The 23,325-nt window shown below is 40.1% G+C and overlaps 1 protein-coding gene across 3 annotated transcripts in view; it reads left to right on the forward strand.

Moving 5' to 3' along the window:
• Nucleotides 1–23,325, forward strand: part of GAN (gigaxonin) — a 75,693-nt gene that overhangs the window by 26,718 nt on the left and 25,650 nt on the right. For 2 of the 3 annotated variants that reach the window (XM_031002548.3, XM_055366750.2), the window contains exons 2-8: nucleotides 9,894–10,008; nucleotides 12,430–12,780; nucleotides 14,810–15,027; nucleotides 15,834–15,955; nucleotides 20,516–20,628; nucleotides 21,811–21,960; nucleotides 22,991–23,127. In XM_031002548.3, coding sequence (XP_030858408.1) covers nucleotides 9,894–10,008; nucleotides 12,430–12,780; nucleotides 14,810–15,027; nucleotides 15,834–15,955; nucleotides 20,516–20,628; nucleotides 21,811–21,960; nucleotides 22,991–23,127 — 1,206 coding nt within the window. The remainder of the gene's footprint in view (nucleotides 1–9,893; nucleotides 10,009–12,429; nucleotides 12,781–14,809; nucleotides 15,028–15,833; nucleotides 15,956–20,515; nucleotides 20,629–21,810; nucleotides 21,961–22,990; nucleotides 23,128–23,325) is intronic. The other variant, XM_055366751.2, reaches the window with a different exon arrangement.

The raw sequence follows: 23,325 nt of genomic DNA on the forward strand, positions 1-23,325 counted from the left end.
CTAAACATGGATAGGAACAACCGGTACCAGCCACTGCAAAAACATGCCAAATTGTAAAGACCATTGATGCTGTGAGGTAACTGCATCAATTAACAGGTGAAATAACCAGCTAGCATCATAGTGACAGGATCAAATTCACACATAACAATATTAACCTTAAATGTAAATGGGCTAAATACCCCAATTGAAAGACACAGATTGGCAAATTGGATAAAGAGTCAAGACCTGTCAGTGTGCTGTATTCATGCAAAGACACACATAGGCTCAAAATAAAGGGATGGAGGAAGATCTACCAAGCAAATGGAAAGCAGAAAAAGCAGGGGTTGCAATCCTAGTCTCTGATAAAACAGACTTTAAACCAACAAAGATCAGAAGAGACAAAGAAGGCCATTACATAATAGTAAAGGGATCAATTCAACAAGAAGAGCTAACTATCCTAAATACATATCCACCCAATACAGGAGCACCCAGATTCATAAAGCAAGTTCTTAGAGACCTACAAAGAGACTTAGACTCCCACACAATAATAATGGGAGACTTTAACACCCCACTGTCAATATTAGACAGATGAACGAGACAGAAAATCAATAAGGGTATGCAGGACTTGAACTCAGCTCTGGACCAAGCAGACCAAATAGGCATCTACAGAACTCTCCACCCCAAATCAACAGAATATACATTCTTCTTAGCACCACATTGCACTTATTCTAAAATTGACCACATAATTGGAAGTAAACCACTCCTTGGCAAATGTAAAAGAACAGAAATCACAACAAACTGTCTCAGACCACAGTGCAATCAAATTAGAATTCAGGATTAAGAATCTCACTCAAAACCACATGGAAACTGAACAACCTGCTCCTGAATGATTACTGGGTAAATAACGAAATGAAGGCAGAAATAAAGATTTTCTTTGAAACCAATGAGAACAAAGACACAACGTACCAGAATCTTTGGGACACATTTCAAGCAATATGTAGAGGGAAATTTATAGCACGAAATGCCCACAAGAGAAAGCAGGACAGATCTAAAATCCACACCCTAGCATCACAATTAAAAGAACTAGAGAAGCAAGAGCAAACACATTCAAAAACTAGCAGAAGACAAGAAATAACTAAGATCAGAGCAGAACTGAAGGAGATGGAGACACAACCCTTCAAAAAATCAATGAATCCAGGAACTGGTTGTTTGAAAAGATCAGCAAAATGGTTAGACTGCTAGCAAGACTAATGAAGAAAAGAGAGAAGAATCAAATAGACGGAATAAAAAATGATAAAGGGGATATCACCACTGATCCCAAAGAAATACAAACTACCTTCAGAGAATACTATACACACGTCTACAGAAATAAACTAGAACATCTAGAAGAAATGGATAAATTCCTGGACACATACACCCTCCCGAAACTAAACCAGGAAGAAGTTGAATCTCTGAATAGACCAATAACAGGTTCTGAAATTGAGGCAATAATTAATAGCCTACCAACCAAAAAAAAGTCCGGGACCAGACGGATTCACAGCCGAGTTCTATAAAGAGGAGCTGGTACCATTCCTTCTGAAACTATTCCGATCAATAGAAAAAGGGGGAATCCTCACTAACTCATTTTATGAGGCCAGCATCATCCTGATACCAAAGCCTGGGAGAGACACAACAAAAAAAGAGAATTTTAGGCCAATATCCCTGATGAACATTGATGTGAAAATCCTCAATAAAATACTGGCAAGCCGAATCCAGCAGCACATCAGAAAGCTTATCCACCACGATCAAGTTGGCTTCATCCCTGGGATGCAAGGCTGGTTCAACATATGCAAATCAATAAACATAATCCATCACATAAGCAGAACCAACGACAAAAACCACATGATTATCTCAACAGATGTAGAAAAGGCCTTTGACAAAATTTGGCAGCCTTTCATGGTAAAAACTCTCAATAAACTAGGTATTGGTGGAACATATCTCAACATAATAAGACCTATTTACGACAAACCCAGAGCCAATATCATCCTGAATGGGCAAAAATTGGAAGTATTCTCTTTGAAAACTGACACAAGACAAGGATGCCCTCTCTCACCATTCCTATTCAACATAGTATTGGAAGTTCTGGCCAGAGCAATCAGGCAAGAGAAAGCAATAAAGCGTATTGAAATAGGAAGAGAGGAAGTCAAATTGTCTCTGTTTGCAGATGACATGATTGTATATTTAGAAAACCCCATCGTCTCAGCCCAAAATCTTCTTAAGCTGATAAACAACTTCAGCAAAGTCTCAGGATAGAAAATGAATGTGCAAAATCACAAGCGTTGCTATACACCAATAACAGACAACAGCCAAATCATGAGTGAACTCCCATTCACAATTGCTACTAAGAGAATAAAATACATAGGAATACAACTTACAAGGGATGTGAAGGACCTCTTCAAGGAGAACTACAAACCACTGCTCAAGGAAATAAGAGAGGACACAAACAATGGAAAAACATACCATGCTCATCGATAGGAAGAATCAATATTGTGAAAATGGCCTTACTGCCCAAAGTAATTTATAGATTTAATGCTATCCCCATCAAGCTGCCACTGACTTTCTTCACAGAATTGGAAAAAACTACTTTAAACTTCATATGGAAGCAAAAAAGAGCCCGCATAGCCAAGAGAACCCTGGACAAGAAGAACAAAGTCAGGAGGCATCACGCTACCTGACTTCAAACTTTACTACAAGGCTGCAGTAACCAAAACAGCATGGTACTGGTACCAAACAGATATATAGACCAATGGAACAGAACGGAGGCCTCAGAAATGACACCACACATCTACCACCATCTGATGTTTGACAAACCTGACACACACAAGCAATGGGGAAAAGATTCCCTATTTAATAAATCATGCTGGGAAAACTGGCTAGCCGTATGCAGAAAACTGAAACTGGACCTTCTTACATCTTATACAAAAATCAACTCAAGATGGATCAAAGACTTAAACATAAGACCTAGGACCATAAAAATCCTAGAAGAAAACCTGGGCAATACCATTCAAGACAAAGGCATGGGCAAAGACCATGTCTAAAACACCAAAAGCAATGGCAAAAAAGCCAAAAACGACAAATGGGGTCTAATTAAAGAACTTCTGCACAGCAAAAGAAACTACCCTCAGAGTGAACGGGCAACCTACAGAATGGGAGAAAATTTTTGCAATCTATGCATCTGACAAAGGGCTAATATCCAGAATCTACAAAGAACTTAAACAAATTTACAAGAAAAAAGCAAACAACCCCATCGAAAAATGGGCAAAGGATATGAACAGTCACTTCTCAAAAGAAGACATTTGTGCAACCAACAGACATGAAAAAATGCTCATCATAACTGGCCATTAGAGAAATGCAAATCAAAACCACAATGAGGTACCATCTCACACCAGTTAGAATGGCGATCATTAAAAAGTCAGGAAACAACAGATGCTGGACAAGTTGTGGAAAAATAGGAACACTTTTACACTGTTGGTGGTAGTGTAAATTAGTTCAACCATTGTGGAAGACAGTGTGGCGATTCCTCAAGGATCTAGAACTAGAAATACCATTTGACCCAGCAATCCCATTACTGGGTGTATACCCAAAGGATTGTAAATCATTGTACTATAAAGACACATGCACACATATGTTTGATGCGGCACTATTCACAATAGCAAAGACTTGGAACCAACCGAAATGTCCATCAATGATAGACTAAGAAAATGTGGCACATATACACCATGGAATACTATGCAGCCATAAAAAAGGATGAGTTCATGTCTTTTGCAGGGACATGGATGAAGCTGGAAACCATCATTCTCAGCAGACTATCACAAGATCAGAAAACCAAACAATGTGTGTTCTCACTCATAAGTGGAAGTTGAACAATGAGAACACATGGACACAGGGAGGGGAACATCGCACACTGGGGCCTGTTAGGGGTGGGGGCCTAGGGGAGGGATAACATCAGGAGAAATATCTGATGTAGGTGACGGGTTAATGGGTTCAGCAAACCACCATGGCACATGTATACCTATGTAACAAAATTGTACGTTCTGCACATGTAACCCAGAGCTTAAAGTATAATAATAATTTAAAAAGAGGGCTTCTTGTAACCTTTTCCCTGATAGCCTAGTTTCCCCCATCCTACCACTGTCTGCAAGACGCATGCAAGTTTTCCACAGACAGGAGTTCTGGGGATGGTTTCAGGGTGTAACTGTTCCACCTCAGATCATCAGGCATTAGATTCTCACAAGGAAGGTGCAATCTGGATCCTTCACATGCCCAGTTCACAATAGGGTTCGTGCTCCTATGAGAATCTAATGCCACATGCGCAAGCAAGTACAGCTAGCTCTTGGTTGAACCTGGGTTACTTTAAAATAAGAATTCTATCCTGAAGCTCCTCTATCTGAACATGTTTTGGAGATACCTCCTCTAAATTTTTTAGTGGCTGTTAGTGTCCATCTGGGTCTAGTCAGGAGAGAGAAACCACAGAACAGTTTGAACAAAGAAAATTTAATATAAAGAATTATTAACTACAGCAGGAGATTGGAGTAATGAGGGACTGGCCAGTAAGAAGTAAAGAAAACTCTAAAAAATACAGGAATAGATATATGGAGCATCTGCTACCCCAGAGCTGACTTATTAGGACACACCCACGGCTCACTGCATGGCAGAAAAGCCACACTGTGGAACTTGTTGGAAATCTGTCTTCTGAGGCCTTAGGACTGGGCCACACTGTGGGAGGTGAGGCCCTAGTGATGGAGCTTTCCTGCCTGAGCTCCGCCTCCTGTCAGATCAGTGGTGGCATTAGATTCTCATAGGAGCGCGAACGCTATTGTGAACTGGGCATGTGAGGGATCTAGATTGCATGTTCCTTGTGAGAATCTAATGCCTGATGATCTGAGGTGAAACAGTTTTACCCTGAAACCATCCCCACAACTCCCTTCTGTGGAAAAATTGTCTTCCACGAAACCAGTCCCTGGTGCCAAAAAGGTTGGGGACTGCTGCTCTAAGATGCCTGAGAAAGCTATTCATGGGAAGGTACTTGAAGGAGGCTCTGGGGAAAACTTCAGGGTGTGGTTGCAGCTGTGCACTGTGGGAGCCTGGTGCTGGGAGAGAAGACTGCCTGGCAGGAGGCAGGTCTCTTCACCAGAACCAGCAAGCAAAACTCTCACCTCCTCCAGTGTCTCTCCAGTGCCTTTAACTGAAGCTTAACATCGTGCCATTTGACAAAGGAAAATGATTTAAAAGGATCAGATCTATTTTTCCAAAGCAAGCAAAAAAGGGTGAATTTGGAGCTGAGAGGCTATATATGTTGATAACCAGCACAGTGACTGAGAAATACAAATAGTCATGACATCCTAAGTGAAGACATGTCTGCTGCCAAAAAGATTATATGATGCATTTCAAAGCCAGATATTTCGGTATTTTATTCTTACACTGCTTTCTCTCTTGACGGAGAATTGACTCAAATTCTTTCCTTCACTTTTAATAAAAGCATCAGGCAAATAGATACACCTAGACAACAGCCAGTGGCAATGAAGTACCTTTTGAGTAAAACCATTAGTTCACTGGAAACTGTACGGGCAGGAATAGTAGATACGAAATACAGGGAGGAAAGAAAGTTGTCTAAATACCCTCTGTATACTGTCATACACATTATATATTTGATGTTAAAGATGTACAAGGGCCTTCTACTGTCACCAGAATGGACTGGCTTCCTTCTGCTGGTACATAACTGTCATTCCAGAATCATTCTTCACCATTGTTGTGCATCCCTTTCACTTCCTTCCTGTTTGGATTGCATCTTGTTAGTATCCAGAATCTTCCACTTTCTTGATATATTCCTTTGTTTTGTTGGGGCACATTTTCTGACACCATCCCGAGAAAGGTTGCATGGGAAGTAAATTGTTTTGTGACTTCATATAGCTGAAAATGTCTTTGTTCCCTCCTGCCACTTGATTGATAGTTTGGCTGGTTATAAAAATCTAGGTCTGAAATAATTTTCTTTCAGAATTTTAAAGTAATTTCTTCTTTATTATTTAACTTTCATTTACAAGTATGAAGCCATTCTGATTCTTGATCCTTTCCATATAGCCTATTTTTCTTTCTGAAAGCTTGTAAGACTTTTTTCTTTATTTCTCGTATCCTGAATTATTATGATGATGTGCTCTGGAGTGGGTCTATTTTCATCCGTTATTGAGAGTACTTCCTTAATAGTCTTATCTTTTTTGGTGGGGGGACATTACTTTTTTTCAGGTGTTGAACCTTCTGGACTGATCTTCCAGTTTTCTTAACTTATCTCTCATTTTCTTTTTTAAAAACTTATTTAATAAATTTAAAAAAAAATAGAGGTGGGGTGTCGCTGTGTTGCCCAGTCTGGTCTTGAACACCTGGGCTCAAGCAGTCCTTCCAAAGTGCTGGGGTTATAGGCATGAGCCGTGTGCTCAGCCATCTCTCATATTTTCTGCCTTTGTCTCTTTGTTCTCTTTTCTAGGAGATTTCCTCAACTTTTTATCTTGACCCTACATTTAAAAAAAATTTTTTTTTCAATCATTAACATTTTTTGCTGGCTTATGAATGTTTCTTTTTATATCATCGTACTCTTGTTTTATGTACACAATATCCTGTCTTTTCCCTCTGGGAAGATTACGATGAATTTTTCTTTTTTCCTTGAACTTTTCATTTTAGCACAATCTTTACTTCCTTTAAGTTACCTTTTTTCTTATCAGTTTTGTTCCTGTCTTTTATCTTTGTTAAATATCTAATGAGTCCTGTTTGCTTGATTTTAAGAGCAGTGCTCTAAAACAGTTTCTTAACCAATGTGCCAAAAAAACATGTTGCAAGTATGTGAAGATACTGATGGTGTCAGTCTTCAGAGTAGCTGAGCAGCATCTCCAGATGCTGGGGGCCCTGTCCAGCCATGAGCCTACAGGCCGCCTCTGTTTAGCCCAGAGTAATACTACGTTTTCTGTGTGTGATGTGACATGAGAAAGTTTTAGAAGTACTGCTTCAAAATGTGCAGGAAGCTCAGAGTCCTATAGGTTAGACTTGTTGAACACAGGTTTTGCTGTTGTGTGATCAAACTGGGTCATTTTCTTAGGGCAGATTGATGTCTGTTCCATTGGGTCTGTACACTTGGGCTGATCAAGTCCTCCAGAAGAGTCTTTGTTTCTTGCTTGGAAGATATGTTCTGGCTTTCAGTATTTTAGGAGCAGAGTTGAGAGAAAAAGACTAATGGTCCAGTATTCAGTATGTAAACATTCTGTTAACCCTCTCAGTTACAATACACCTACCCTCAAATGTGCCTGGTGCTCCCCTGTCCAGAGACCCTCAGTTGTATACTCTTCAAAATATAAGTCATTTGTCTTCCACTGGAGCTAGGGAGAGTCTTATTGAGCTCTACAGGGAAGATGTGTATCCACATGGAAGGAGAATCCTGAAATTCAACTATTTTGTAAGACTTTGTTAACAGTTCTGTTTTTAGCTTATCTTTCACCCCCTGCCCCACCCCGACCCCGTCCTCACCTACCCTGTACTACCAGTTCCCGGAGCCTTTGGGAAGTCTTCAGTCCATTTCAGGTTGAGTCTCGGCTTTGCTTACTGCTAAATTAGGATTAAGCTTCCTCAGATACTCCAAGTCAGTTACTCTTGTCTGTTTTCTAGCATATGAAATTTCATTGACTGGGTGCGGTGGCTCATGCCTATAATCGCAGCACTTTGGGAGGCTGAGGTGGGCAGATCAGTTTAGGAGTTTGAAACCAGCCCAGGCAAGATGGTGAAACCCCGTCTCTACAAAAAGTACAAAAATTAGCTGGGTGTGGTGGTGTGTGCCTGTAGTTCCGACTACTTGGGGGGCTGAGGCAGGAGAATCACTTGAACCCAGGAGGAGGAGGTTGTAGTGAGCCATGATTGTGCCACTGCACTCCAGACTGAGTGACAGAGTGAGACCCTGTCTCAAAAACAAAAATAAAAGAAATTTTGTTAATATTATTTCCTGTTCTGTTTGTATTCAGTCTACCAAAAGTCTGATCCTTTGTTGACTTTATTATAGAGGTCTGAATGCAAATAATGAGTTTAAATATTTGTTTCTAAGAGGTTCTCCCTGTAACTCACTATTTGGATTACCAGTATTTGAAGGTGTGCTTTTCTTTTCTCAGAAAACATGGTTATTAGGTAGCAGGTAACACAGTGTCAATCTTGAGATTTAACAGAGTTGTAATTCATACCAAGAGCATGTTTCAAAGCTACTTTTAAATTTCACTTGAATTTTTTTTTAAAACTTAAATTTTCTTAGTAAAAAATATCAGGAATATCTAGATATAAGTTCTTAAAACAAAAAGCATTGACCGAAAAATTGTTCTTCAAATTCTTCATCAGTTTGTTTAAGAAGTCTTTTTTTTTTTAAGTTTTTTAAAAGGCCCCTTTTAAAAAGTTCATGTCTGTTAAATGATTAGTATCACAAATATGTAAAGAACTCCTACACCGCAATGTGAGAAGGACAGTTAGTGAAAAATGAACGAGAAACATGAACAAACATTTTGCAAAAGGTGAAACGTGGCTACAAACATACAAAGAGATGTTCAGCACCTGGGTAGTAAGAGAATGCAGATGATAACCACAGTGAGATACCATATTTCACTTATTCAACTGACAAAACTTAAGAAGTGTGACAGATTCAAATGTTGTAGAGTTTATGAATCCGCAGATGCCCTTACACATACATAGTATATGAGGCTGTAAACAGCGCCACCTACTATGGAGAATAAGTAGCATAATTCTACTCCCAGGAGTAGACCCAAGGGAAATTTTTGTTTATTTATTTATTTACTTACTTAATTTTTTTTTTTTTTTGAGGCAGAGTCTCGCCCTGTCACCTAGGCTGGAGTGCGGTGGCGTTATCTCAGCTTACTGCAACCTCCATCTCCCAGGTTCGAGCTATTTTTGTGCCTCAGCCTCCTGAGCTGCTGGGATTGCAGGCGTATGCCACCACCACTCCCAGTCGATGTTTGCATTTTTAGTAGAGATGGGGTTTTACCATGTTGGCCAGGCTGGCCTCGAACTCCTGGCCTCAAGTGAGCCACCCACCTCGGCCTCCCAAAGTGTTGGGATTACAGGCGTGAGCCACTGCACCCAGCCGAAAAATTCTTTAACATAGCACAAAAGAGTCATGCAATAATAGTCATAGCATCACAGTTTGCAATATTGAAAACCTGGAGACAACCCCAGATGCCCATCAACAGGAAAATGGGATATTGCACAGCAGAAAGAACTAAAGAACCAGTGTGATATGCACACCTCTATAAAATTTTAAGTCATTTATATAAAACAATAATGCAAAATGGATGATTAATTATAAAACAAGTTAAAATTTAAAATATATCATGGATGCAGTAATAAAGCAAGGAAAAAGTGAGCATAGGATTTGGGATAATGGTTACTTCAGATGGTGGAAGCAGAGGAATGGATTGGTGGGGAAGACCATCTGGTTAGAAGCGGGCTATTGACAAGGTCTTAGCTTTTGTTTTGGATGGCAGGTTTGTGGAGTCCTTGTTACATTATTGAAGATTAATTAGATAATTCAATACATTAGAAAATAAGCCTAAAGGGACTGGGATTTCCAAGGTGAAATACAGATTCATGGTCATGTGGATCTTAGTTCTTTGGTCATCTGTTTTGTTGTTTTTTAAGAAGTAGCATTTGGGATCCTGGGAGCAACGTTTTGTAGTTGAAAGTTATAGAAATACATAGACCTAAAGTTAACGAACTAAATTTTCTAGGTGGGGATTCATGTACTGATAAGTATCTTATACGTTATAGAGTTTTGAGTACATAAATATTTATAGCTATTTCTGTTCTTTCATAGAAATTTTACATTTTTTTCCCTTTCTTAGGACAAAGTTAAACTATAATCCTCCAAAAGATGATGGATCAACTTATAAGATTGAACTTGAAGGGATATCGGTAATGGTTATGAGAGAGATCCTGGATTACATCTTCAGTGGGCAGGTATGATGAGAAACAAAGGAAGGAAGACCTAAGTAGAGGCTTCTCAAGCTCAGGGTGAGGGTCTCCTTTCATCCATTATATGACAAAGTAGCACTGTCATCTTCATCTTCTGTCACTGTGTGCATTGACTGACATTTCCTACTGGTAATGGCACCCCATGTGTGTTCTTCCATGGCTGTGCTCCTAGAGAAGCAGAGGAAGTAGGATCTTAGACTCAAATCTCAGTTTGTTGCTACCATTCTAAGCTCCACCTTCTCATATGAGATATTAAAGAACATGGGATGCTGCCCTGACTGCTGTCTTTTTGGTTTTTGCTTTGGAATCCCGATTCCAGTCTTGCTTTGTATCCATATGACTGGGGATACAAAACTTGTTTTGTCTCCATAGCATGGAAATAGGAACTTCCTGGGGCATTGTGGATTATTTGGTAGAAATAGAGAGTTCCTTGTAGATCATTCCCAGAGAAAGATGACTGACAGACATGACAAGCACCTTATTCACGATGCCGTGGTCCTGTTGCCTCATTAGTACCCACATCCCTGCCCCACCCTTATTCTATCTTCCTAATGTCCCTTTCCTCTCCATGTCCACTTGAACTTCTGGGGACTTTGTGATACCCAGGGAGGAGAATGATAAGCGATCAGACTTCTTTCTTTTCCTTTGCCCTCCTCCGACTACCCATTCCCCATGACGTGATTTCAAGCAAAGCATGAGGACTCAAGAAAAATCTTCCGTGTGAATCAGGGCTAGTTTTTTGTTTTGTTTTGTTTTGTTTTTTTAACAGAAGGAAGAGGTCAGTGCATCTTACCTTTGGCTGTGTGAGAATGCATTTCATCTTTATTCTTTCTGAGATCTTGTTCCCTACTCTCTCCTTTATTCTTTCTTTATCCCTCTTGTTTTCCTTTCTGTAGGGGCTGTTTCTCTTACATATTTTCTAAGTATTCTGAATGTGTTGCTTTCTTTATCTAAATGTATTCATTCTGTCCAGAGTTAAACGCAGTGATTCTCATCCTTTTTGAAGATTTTGATTTGATTTCATGCTTTCTCTCTTCTCTCAGCACTAGTGGGTGGGTGTGTACGTGTATGATTGTTAAAAGTAAATGAATTTAAGTTAATCTGGGGACAGCCCAGAGATGCTCTGTGGCATCACATAACCAGGGCTAAGACCAACCTCTCCTCCAACTTGTAAAGTCAATCTAGCAGCAGTTATTAGTATAATGAGTTATAAGCCAGTAAGAGCCTATTCATGTTCAGGCTTGGATTTGAAAGTTGAAACATTATTTACAGATTGACTTCTGTGATTTGTTCCCAATTTAAATTTAAAACGATAGTTGGAATGTAAGTTATAACAAACTCCTGAATTGGCAGTTTTGTTTTATTGAAATGCATTTGAGTGTTTTTTTCACGTGCCTATATTTGAAGAGTCTACAGCTGCCTGCTGTCTTGTGGCTAAATGTAATGTCATATAAATGGAACATTTTCCCCTACTTGTGGCTTACTCACCATACTACTTTCCACATTTTTGTTGCTCAGTTTCTAAGACGATTGGCAATTATACTTTTTAAAAAATCTGTGGTACAAAAAGTGTAAAATGTAAAAATGTTTCTTGCTATACTCTTCATGAAGTCTCCCTTGCATTTGCGAATGTGGGTGAAGTGCCCATGCTTTGGGGTCGTCCACTTAGGACTGTGGCAATATTTTAGAGAACTGTTTCTTTCCTGATGCTTTGGAGCACTGTGAAGTCAGTGGAGAAAGAAGCATTAGTCAGAAAATTGAAGAAAATTAAGGAAAAGTAGATGTTCATAATGAGAAAAAAAAAACACCCTTGTATTAGGGATTTATTCCAAAAAGTAGTTTTGAGACCTAAGTGTATCTGTCTGTGTACCAAATTGCACTGCGTACCGTGTTTTGGGATGCGGAATGAGGCTTCTGAAACACTAGAAGCCCCTCTCCCTTCAAGGGGTTAGCATTCAGATTGTCATGCCATTTAGCGGAAGGGTGAACTTCATAGGTGGGGAGGCAAAATTTTCATCAGTTCTGATGCTGGTACTTAATCATGTTGACTTTACCATAGAATGCAGAACTTTCCATTTCCCAAGCATTTGAGTCATTAAGGTTTTTCTCTGAATTACAGAAGTGAGCAACATGGACAGTTCACCCTAGAAGGGTTTTTGGTGGTTGACATTGGTACAGCAAGGGCAGAGCTGGGAAAAGTTAACCAAGCACACATTTGCTTATGTTGGTGCCTTCCAACTCTTGGAAAAAAAAAAAAATGCTGCGTTAAACCATATGAAATGGCCAATATTCGATTATCTTTGATCTAAAATAAATGGAAATTTCATGTGGCCCGAATTAATAGGTTAGTGGTTTGGGTTTTAAATGTACAGATTCAAATATAAGATAATTATGCTACTTTTTTAGATCAGGCTAAATGAAGATACAATCCAAGATGTTGTTCAGGCAGCTGACCTGCTGCTACTGACGGACCTTAAAACCCTGTGCTGTGAGTTTTTGGAAGGCTGCATTGCTGCTGAGAACTGTATTGGTATCCGTGACTTTGCACTACATTACTGCCTCCATCACGTTCATTACCTTGCCACAGAATACCTGGAGACTCATTTCCGAGACGTCAGCAGCACGGAAGAATTCTTAGAGCTGAGTCCTCAAAAGCTTAAAGAAGTGATTTCTCTTGAGAAGTTAAACGTTGGCAATGAAAGATATGTCTTTGAAGCAGTAATTCGATGGATAGCACATGATACAGAAATAAGAAAGGTACCTGTCATTTATAACATGGTCAAATTTGCCTTTTTATTTCTTTTTAATTCAAATTTTAGTTGTTTTATTTTTCTTCTTCAACATGAAAGACTTACGATGCAGCAACCTAAAAGATACCTGTAAAACATGTTCCCCTATATCATGAAAGCAGTTGGTTTTTCAGACCAGTCTGCAAAAGCCCATGCCACACAATATATCAGTGAAAATATTAACCCTTGTAAGGAGCATAATACCCTTTGTATGTTGTTTTTAACGGGAAAATGCATTTCAAGCTTAAGCTGGAGATTATAGAAACGCAGTATCCCCACCCTTGCTCTCAGCATCCTGACTACTATATCACTAGGCTAACCTCTGCCAGGCCTCAGGTGCCTGCAGCAGGCAGGGGGGTGGCACGTGGATCGATGGCAGGGGTGGAGGGGCATGGGCCTGAGGAGCTTCAGGTGTGATTGACACCACGCAGGAGAAAGCAGGCAGACTCTGGAGTTTGTGTGGCAGTGCAGTTTCAAGAGGGAAGGTTCTGGGAGTGAAGGTCTTAAAGAATATCAGCCTCTAGATCCAAATTGTGAATACCTTGGAGGAAGGAGCAAAATCACAGGACTTGAGGGTTTTGAGGGGGCAGAGAGTCTCAGTCTGTCTCCCAGGCTGAAGGGCAGTAGCCAGAGTGGCACGATCATAGCTCACTGCAGTCCCAACCTTCCTGGCTGAAGTGATCTTCCCACCTCAGCCTCCGAGTAGCTAGGCCCACAGGCGTTTGCCACCATGCCTAGCTAATTGTTTGATTTTTGTAGAGACAGGGTCTCGCTGTGTTGCCCAGGCTGGTCTCAAACTCCTGTGCTCAAGCAATCCTCCCACTCTAGCTTCCCAAAGTGCTGGGATTACAAGTGTGAACCACCATGCCCAGCCAGGACTTTATTTTTAAGTCTGATTATTGTAAATAAGACACTAGCTCCAATTACTGTTTTCAAAATAAGAAATATATTAGGTGTTAGAGAGTGGATCTCAAAATGTATAATTTTACTGTTAATTGTTCTTGTAAGTTAAAACTGGACTGTTAAATTTTGATGATTATCTTATAATTTTTTGAATTCTGTAAGCCTGGAAGTATGCATGTTTAGAAACCATATTTGTAGTACTGTTTTTAATTGGGACAGGTAAGGACAGGTAGTGTTCTGCTTTCCATGTTAGTTGGGGAAATTGGTAAAGGAGATAGAAAAATGAGAAAAATGTCCTATGTGCTCCCACTCACCAAGACCACAGTGGGACATGCTGCTCCTCGCCAGCTTCCGTCCTGCCCTCTTCTTGCCTTAAAGCAAGGGAGATGCTTAAGGTTGGCTGGTTGCTGGGAAAACGAGGCAGTTCTTTGTCCTTTGGTCAGTTTAAACTTCATGCTGTAAAGACAGTTGATTTTTAAAACTCACAGTTTTATTTTACATTTATAAAATACTTTTGTCAGTTGGTTAAAATTTAGTGATTGAGCAGTAAAAGTATATAATTCATATTAGTCGTGTTAGATATTTTTGAACAGTAATTACTGCAGAAATGATTATATAGTACTCAGGGTTTTTTTTAAACTTTGGCTTTTGTATATTTTTCTTGTATTATTAATGTTGATGTCTAAGTTTACCATATTGTATTGAGCTATTACTGTATATAATATTTGTATAAACATGGTTTAACTCATGGCACATCCAAATGTGTGAAATAAAGCAAATTATACCTGGTTCTTTTCCTGTCTTTTCCTATTGAAATGGGAATCCTTTAAGGTGTAAAGGAAGCTGCTTGAAACTTTTACAGTGATACCTCAAATAAACTGATGATTTTTAAAAATTAAACTTTTACTTATCAAGACTCTGGGAAGTAGACAGGGCCAGGAGAAGATATTCAAGCAGCACCAGTGTGTCTCACTTGCCTGGTAGTAACCTGCGTGTTAACAGTTTGTTTTCCATGAGGTGGAAAATGTAGATTCTTAAAATCATGTGTTGCATTTTCCATTGTTTTCACCCCATCTTTCTTCCCTCTTCTGCAGGTCCACATGAAGGATGTTATGTCAGCTCTGTGGGTTTCAGGGTTGGACTCCAGTTATTTACGGGAACAGATGCTGAATGAACCATTAGTACGAGAAATTGTCAAAGAGTGTAGCAATATACCGCTCAGCCAGCCGCAGCAAGGGGAGGCGATGCTGGCCAACTTCAAACCCCGGGGCTACTCCGAGTGCATCGTGACTGTTGGTGGAGAAGAGAGAGTGTAAGTATGAGGTGGGAGTTGTTTGAAAAGTGGTGTATGGGAAGTGGTAGTTCCATGTAAACAAGAATTCATAATGCTTTTCAGTATCTAAAGCATAATTACATTTGATTTTTTTTTTATACTTTAAGTTTTAGGATACATGTGCACAATGTGCAGGTTAGTTACATATGTATACATGTGCCATGCTGGTGTGCTGCACCCATTAACTCATCATTTAGCATTAGATAAATTTCCTAAAGCTATCACTCCCCTCTCCCTCCACCCCACAACAGTCCCCAGAATGTGATGTTCCCCTTCCTGTGTCCATGTGTTCTCATTGTTCAGTTCCCACCTATGAGTGAGAATATGCGGGGTTTGGTTTTTTGTTCTTGCGATAGTTTACTGAGAATGATGATTTCCAATTTCATCCATGTTCCTACAAAGGACATGAACTCACCCTTTTTTATGGCTGCATAGTATTCCATAGTGTATATGTGCCACATTTTCTTAATCCAGTCTATCATTGTTGGACATTTGGGTTGGTTCCAAGTCTTTGCTATTGTGAATAGTGCCGCAATAAACATACGTGTGCATGTGTCTTTATAGCAGCATGATTTATAGTCCTTTGGGTATATACCCAGTAATGGGATGGCTGGGTCAAATGGCATTCCTAGTTCTAGATCCCTGAGGAATCGCCACACTGACTTCCACAAGGGTTTTTTAAAAATGTTTTAAATATTCTTTAGTAAACTAAAACTAGTGATGGTTACTTATAAAAAGAACTGTATGAAGCACATTAACTACTGATCACTTATTTACTTCCTTAGTTCACGGAAACCCACAGCAGCGATGCGATGCATGTGCCCTCTCTATGACCCTAACAGGCAGCTTTGGATCGAACTGGCCCCTTTAAGCATGCCGAGAATTAACCATGGAGTTCTCTCAGCAGGTACCGTTCTGTGGCAAATTTTCCTTAAACACCAGATCAAGTAATGTGTAATCTCAAGGTTTTACAGAATGACTCAGAGCCTTTTAAAGATACAATTTTATTATATCTACATGATATTTTTAGTGTAGTTCTAGCTTCTGAGACCGTGGTTAGGAAAACCATATTTTCAGTCAGTCCTTATTATGCCCGTATCTTCAACACATAGCTGCTTTTAAGAACTACTGGAGAAGCAGTTACTTGATGACTTAATGTCAGGAGAGCAAACTTCAGTGATGCTTACCACTAAGTAGCTGTAGGGCCACACCTGGAACACAGCGTTTCTTTGCACCATGGTAGTCCCATCTTTGAAATTCATGCAGCTTAGAATTACAATATGTAATTATATAAAATATGTTATATAAGGCCGGGTGTGGTGGCTCACACCTGTAATCCTAGCAGTTTAGGAGGCTAAAGTGAGAGGAGTCCAGGAGTTCAAGACCAGCCTGGACAATGTAGGAGAGAAACTGTCTTTACTAAAAATCAAAAAAATTAGCCAGGCATAGTGGCATGCACTTGTGGTCCCAGCTACTTGGGAGGTTGAGGTGGGAGAATCTCTCGAGCCCGGGAGATCGAGACTGCTGTGAGCCGTGATCACACCACTGCATTCCAGCCTGGGTGACAGAGTGAGACCCTGTCTCAAAAAAAAAAGAGAAAAAAAAAGAGAAGTTATGAGACTTTAGGAAATGCTACTTATATAGGCAGTGGCTTAAAGTTATTTAGTATGGAAAATGCTTTACTTGACCTTTACAAGTTTGAAAACTGCTCTACTTTATCCAAAGCTCCCCCCCCTTAGGGAGCTGATAGAAAAAAGAGCCATTGAGGCATTGCCTTTTCTGGCTGCCTTTCTTTTTGCCGTGGTCCTGCCCCCTTGTCCACCTGATAAGTGTCATCTCACGTCATTCTAATTGTGGTCAGCAGCCCTCCTGCAGTCCTTATTTAATTGTGTTTACTTGCCCAGCAACATTATCTTTAAAATTTTATTTTTTATTTTATTTTTCTTTTTAGAGATGGGATCTTGCTATGTTGCCCAGGCTATAATATTTTTAAAGCTATACTGTACCACAGTGTATCATACAAATGGCCAAGGCTCTACCATAGTATAGAAGTGGAGTCATTTTATGAGTCCCAAAATTATTAGTTATTGTCAGTAATGAAGAGCTGGACAGAGTAGTATAGCCTGCAGGATATAGGTCTAGTTTCTCTGTTGCATCTTCTCAGAATTAGCTCCCTTACATTTCCCCCCAAAATATATACACATATTCCTAATTTTCACACATACACATCTGTCACAAAGGCTCCTATATCACTAATATTTGAAAGTTTGCTAGAGGGATTGGTGTTTCAGAAACCCAGCAATGGAAGGAGCAACTGTGTACAGTGGAATTGATGGAAACGGAAGTGAGTGAATGAAGAGGTCCTTCCATTTGTCCAGCCTGCATTGTTTTTTTTTGCTTTTTTTTTTTTTTTGCCTTTTTAAAAATTGATTTTGACTGTTTTTTTGTCATTCAATTTTTCTTCTCTACCAGTTTGGGACTTATATTCTTGTTAATAGTCCTTTAGGAAGATTACCTTAGAAATTGCAGCCTGTATTAAGTTAGCAGAGTCCAAAGTTAGTCAGTACCTGTGTTCTCTTCAGGAGAGTTTTTCTTCATTTTCCATTTTCCACACTCTTACAATATTAAAATGCATTATCACTAATAAATATGTACAGTAGATCCCCCTTATCCATGAGGGATGCATTCCAAGACCCCCGAGTGGATGTCTGAGACCACAGATAGTGCTGAACCCTGTACATACTGTGTGTTTTTACTATACATACATACCCATGATAAAGTTTAAGTTCGGCACAGTAAAAGATTAACAACAATAACTAATAATAAAATGATGATAACAATATACTGTAATAAAAGTTATGTGAATGTGGTCTCTCTCAAAATATCTTACTTTACTGAACTCACCTATTTTCGGACTGCAGTTGACCATGGGTGATAAAACCACAGAAACCAAAACTTCAGATAAGGGGTAGCTACTATATACACAATATGTCTTTTTTTGATATATGTTGGATGGATGGATGGATGGATGGATAGATGGACGGATGGATGGACAGACAGATAGGTAGATAGATGATTGATAGACAGGTAGGCAGGTAGGTAGGTAGATAGTGTTCATTTAGATTTGCCACTTTCTTTGTTCTTCCTTCTTAACTCCTCAGACTTTCCACCTCGGATCATCTCCCTTCTCTCTGAAGTTCATCCTTTGTCCTTTAATATGGGTCTTTTGGTGGACAACTCTCAGATTTGATTGCCTGCAAATGTCATTATTTTGTCTTCATTCGTAAAGGATATTTTTGCTGAGTATAGCATTTCAGCTTTGGTATTTATCATTTTTCAGCACATTGAAGTCATTCTACTGACTTCTGCCTTCCATTGTTGTGAAGTCAGTGGCGAGTCTAAAAAATCTCTTCTCTGGTGTGTATTTAAAATTTTCTTATTATTTTCCATCTTTTTGTCTCACTGTGCTGTTTTCTTGATTATTATCTTTTGATTTATCTTCTTTTCTCCTTAACTCTGATTAATCTGCTATTAAATTTATCCATTGATTTTTTTTAATTTCTACAAATTCTTGTCTTTTTTACAGGAGAATAACTTAATCCACCATTACCTTCAAATCCTCTGTTATTTCTATAGTTCCCTGTTACCTGGAGTTATCTTCCAGTTAATTTTTATTTTTGAAACATGATAAGCATTTGTTTAAATTATCTTTCTTTTTTAAATAAATTTTAGACTTTATTCTTCATCACCCAACTTGAAAAAAATCATCTTTCTGGGTACTATAATATTTGAAATCTTTGCAAGACTACTTCCTATGATCTGCTTCTGCTGGTCTTTTCTTAGAGTCTAATTTTTGGTATGTCGGATATCTGCGGCTGCATGCTGCTCGTTTATTAAACATTATTTGTAGCAGCCGGGCACAGTGGCTCACACCTATAATCCCAGCACTTTTGGAGGCTGAGGCGGGTGGATCATTTGAGGTCAGGAGTTTGAAATCAACTGGCCAACATGGTGAAACCCCATCTCTACTAAAAGTACAAAAAGTAGCTGGGTATGTGGTGGCATGTGCCTGTAATCCCAGATATTCAGGAGGGTGATGCAGGAGAATCGCTTGAACCCAGGAGGCAGAAGTTGCAGTGATCTGTGATTGCACCACTGCCCTCCAGCTTGGGCGACAGAGCGAGACTGTCTTAAAAAAACAAAAAAAATCAAAAAAAATTATTTGTAGCAATAACTTTCTGCCTTAGATGTCCTGGGATGTTAGAATCTAAGGCTTAGATTAAGGTCCTTCTGCAGAAGTTTTGTATTTGTTTCTGCCAGTTGCCTGAAAACACTACTAATTTGGTATTAACTGTAAATTAAGTTCAAGGCTTATGATTTCCCAGATAGCAAGGAGATTTAAATCTGAGTACGAATTCTGGTTGGCCTTCATCCTGACAGTGTACAACTTTGGAGAGGATCTCCTGCCAGAAGCCACATTTTCTGTGGACCTAGAGCTTAAACTTCTGTCTTTTTCATCCCCAGGACAAAAGGTTTAAATTTTCCTAGATTAGAAATGCCCTCAGTGTAAAATGGTTTTCATGCTTGACAACCTCTGTAGGTCCTAATTTTCCCTTCAGTTTTGCCTTGTTATCTTGTTGGCTTCTCCTCTTCTAAGAAGATTATTATTGTTGTTATTTTTGAAACAAGATCTCACTTTGTTGCCCAGGCTGGAGTGCAGTGGCATGATCACAGCCCACTTCAGCTTCACACTCCTGGGCTCAAGCGATCCTCCCATTTCAGCCTCCTGAGTATTTGAGACTATAGGCAAATACCACAATGCCCGGCTAATTTCATTATTTTTTGTAGAGATGAAGTCTTGCTGTGTTGCCTCCTATGAACCTCCTGGGCTCAAGCAGTCCTTGTACCTTGGCTTCCAAAAGTGCTGAGCCACCACCACCCGGCTAAGATTATTTTTTAAATGTTTTATCCAGCAAATTGTTTTTTGCAGAAGAATAACCTAATACGCCATTACATGAAATCGGAAGTTCAGTTGCTCTTAGATCCTGTTTTGAATAGAAAGTGCTCACAGATGCCTCAGATCTGGGTATTCCTGGGGTCTAGAATGAACAGATGTGCGCTGCGGTGCAAAAGTTGTATGAGAATCCCAGAGGCTGAGAGGGAATAGAAGAGATGAACTGAGATGGCCCAGAGTTGCCTGGTGACTGAGCGGGTGACGCCAGGCTTCCTTTTTCATTGTGGGGTGGTGGAAATCCCCTCAAAGACAGTAATGAGTAAAGCAAAATGGTCAAAGTGATGGTTTGGCTCCATCACCAAGGATCCAATGGGATGTGATAAAAGTCCTGAATCCAAAGAGAACATTGTTGTCATCAGAGAGTTTCTTCAGATGCTGTTTCTATATATGCTTTGGCGTTTATGGGTGTTGAAGACTCGCATTTCATATTTGTGTTTCCTTTGATCTTTGCAGAAGGATTTTTGTTTGTATTCGGGGGCCAAGATGAAAATAAGCAGACTCTTAGCTCGGGAGAAAAGTATGATCCAGATGCAAATACATGGACAGCATTGCCACCTATGAACGAGGTAAAACACTGGTTGGTTGGTTGGTTTGATGTGTTTCTCTTTTCCCTTAGCGCTTCTGTTTGTTTTGTGTCTGAGTTCAGGGAAGAAACGGCAGCCTTGTCAAGCCCCCTGCCTCATTCGCTCCAACTTCTCCTTCTAGTGCCCGGCTCTCCTCCACTTCCTGGCCCTCACTCATCCTGGCCTCCATGAGTTTCTGAAATCTTCCAGGAATGCCCTCACCCCAGCCTTCACATTTATCCTGCCCTGTGCAGATGCCAGCATGGCCTGCCCCCTCCTCGCAGCACCTTCTCAGCGGGCCTCCCTCCTGCCTCTTAGCTTTCCTGTCCCCGTCTTCATACGACGTCTCACCATCTCACGGACCAGGCATTTAAAGTTTTTCACATAAGCTCTTTGATGGCAGAGAATTACGTGTGTTCTGGTCAGTATTTCATTTTCAGCACTAGAATCGTGCTTGGCACATAGGGTTCACTACATAAATATTCATTGACAGACAGACATGAAACACCTAGGGCTTCTGTGATCCCAAATAGCCTTGGCCTGACCCTGTCCTCCACAGCCCTTTCTGCCATAGTTTATACTAGCCTTTCCCACGTCAACTTGAAAACACTACCCGTTGCTATGCAAAAATAATTGTATTGAACCAGAGGTAACAGTTCATTTTCTTGTTGTGAGCTATTATGGGTTAAAAAGTGAGGATTTTCTGATGAACTCACCATGTATTTCATAAGTTTGTTTTGAGAAATGGCTTTGGCCTCTCTGGCTGTTGTGCTGGAAGAGTGGGCTGTTAGGGAAGCCAGAAATGTTTAAGAAGCATTACCGGAGAAATGGTTTTGAACATGGTACTTCCATGCTGGAACACTGGGAAAAAAGATTTCTCTAATTTTTAAAAATAGTTTCAACTTTTATTTTAGACTCGGGGGTACATGTGCAGGTTTGTTATGTGTGTATATTGCATAATGCTGAGGTTTGCAGTAAGATTAATCCAGTCTCCCAGGTACTGAGCGTCGTACCCAATAGTTAGTTTTTCAGCCCTTGCTCCCCTCCCTGTCTCCTTGCTCTAGGAGTCCCCAGTGTCTATTGTTGCCATCTTTATGTTTCTCTAATTTTTATTAAGTATATGAATATCAGCTTTCAATATGATCATTGGCCTTGTGTGTTCAGGGATCGCTAATGTAATTTCAGGCAAGACATAACTTCGGAATTGTGGAGATAGATGGGATGCTGTACATTTTGGGAGGAGAGGATGGTGAAAAGGAGCTGATTTCCATGGAGTGTTATGATATTTATTCTAAAACCTGGACAAAGCAACCTGATTTGACCATGGTCAGAAAGGTGAGGACTGCATTTTGTGATAACTAGTTTGTGTACACATTGGATTTTAAACTTAATGTGTCTTCATATCCTGAATAAACCTTTAATATAACTGATGGTGTTAAAAGAATTAACTTTATAGAACTCTGTCTTTATCGGTAGTTTGCCTTCACTGTCATCAGCCACACACCAAGATAGGAAAGTGAGCGTGTGTGAGAGTTTATCCTGCTTGTGGGCCCTGTGCAGCACCGCTGTGTGTCAAGCTCCACATTTGAGTGCACAAATGGTGCAGCAGCCACATCTTCCCAACCTATTTTCTTTCTGTCTTTCCCTCTCTTACTCTCTCTCTCTCTTTCCTTTTTTTCTTGAGAGAGGGTCTTACTCTGTTGCCCAGATTAGAGTGCAGTGGCGCCATCTTGGCTCACTGCAGCCTCTTTCTGCCTCAAGCAATCCTCCCACCTCAGCCTACTGAATAGCTGGGACTACAGGTGTGCACCACCACACCCAGCTAATTTTTGTTTTTTTAAGTAGAGATAGGGTTTCACTATGTTGCCCCGGCTGGTCTTGAACTCTTAGGCTGAAGCGATCCCCCATCTCTACAAAAAAGTTTTAAATAAAGTTAGCCAGGCACAGTGGTGTGCACCTGTAGTCCCAGCTACTCAGGAGGCTGAGGCGGAAGGATCTGTTGAGCCCAGGAGTTTGAAGCTGCAGTGAACTATGATGGCACCACTGCACTCCAGCCAAGGCAACTGAATGAGACCCTGTCTCTAATAAATAAATAAATAAAAATGAGGCTTTTGAACTTCTTTCACTTAGTGAAATAGTATCAGTTGGAGTAAGAGCTCCTTTTTTGAAGATTAACAATATGTGTCTTACTTTGCTCTTCTCATTTTAAAGTCCGGTGTTGTAATACTGAAAAGCACCATCGTTTTACGGTTACAAATCAAACCCCTTCCTAAATCTCTTTAAGTATGGCCCGGACAGGTTAATATCTTCACCTGACCTGAATGAGAAATGTTGCCTCTCCCCCACCATTGTTCTCTGCTTTCAGATCGGCTGCTATGCAGCTATGAAAAAGAAAATCTACGCCATGGGTGGAGGCTCCTACGGAAAGCTTTTTGAGTCTGTAGAGTGTTATGATCCCAGGACCCAGCAGTGGACTGCCATATGTCCACTAAAAGAGAGGAGGTACGTGGCTGTGGGGTGGACTTTGTAGATTCCCTTGCTGTTCACTGGGTCTGGAGCCCCTTACCCTGCCTGGCTTTTGTTCTTTTCTTTCAGAGTAACCTTTTCTTTGACTTGGCATTTCCTGAGAAAGGAAGGCCCACGTAGTAATGCTGCAGAGTTAAACCAGCCTAAGAGGAACGCGGGAGTGAGATCTCGCGT

This window comes from Gorilla gorilla, chromosome 18 (assembly GCF_029281585.2).
Source record: "Gorilla gorilla gorilla isolate KB3781 chromosome 18, NHGRI_mGorGor1-v2.1_pri, whole genome shotgun sequence".
Lineage (NCBI taxonomy): Eukaryota > Metazoa > Chordata > Mammalia > Primates > Hominidae > Gorilla > Gorilla gorilla.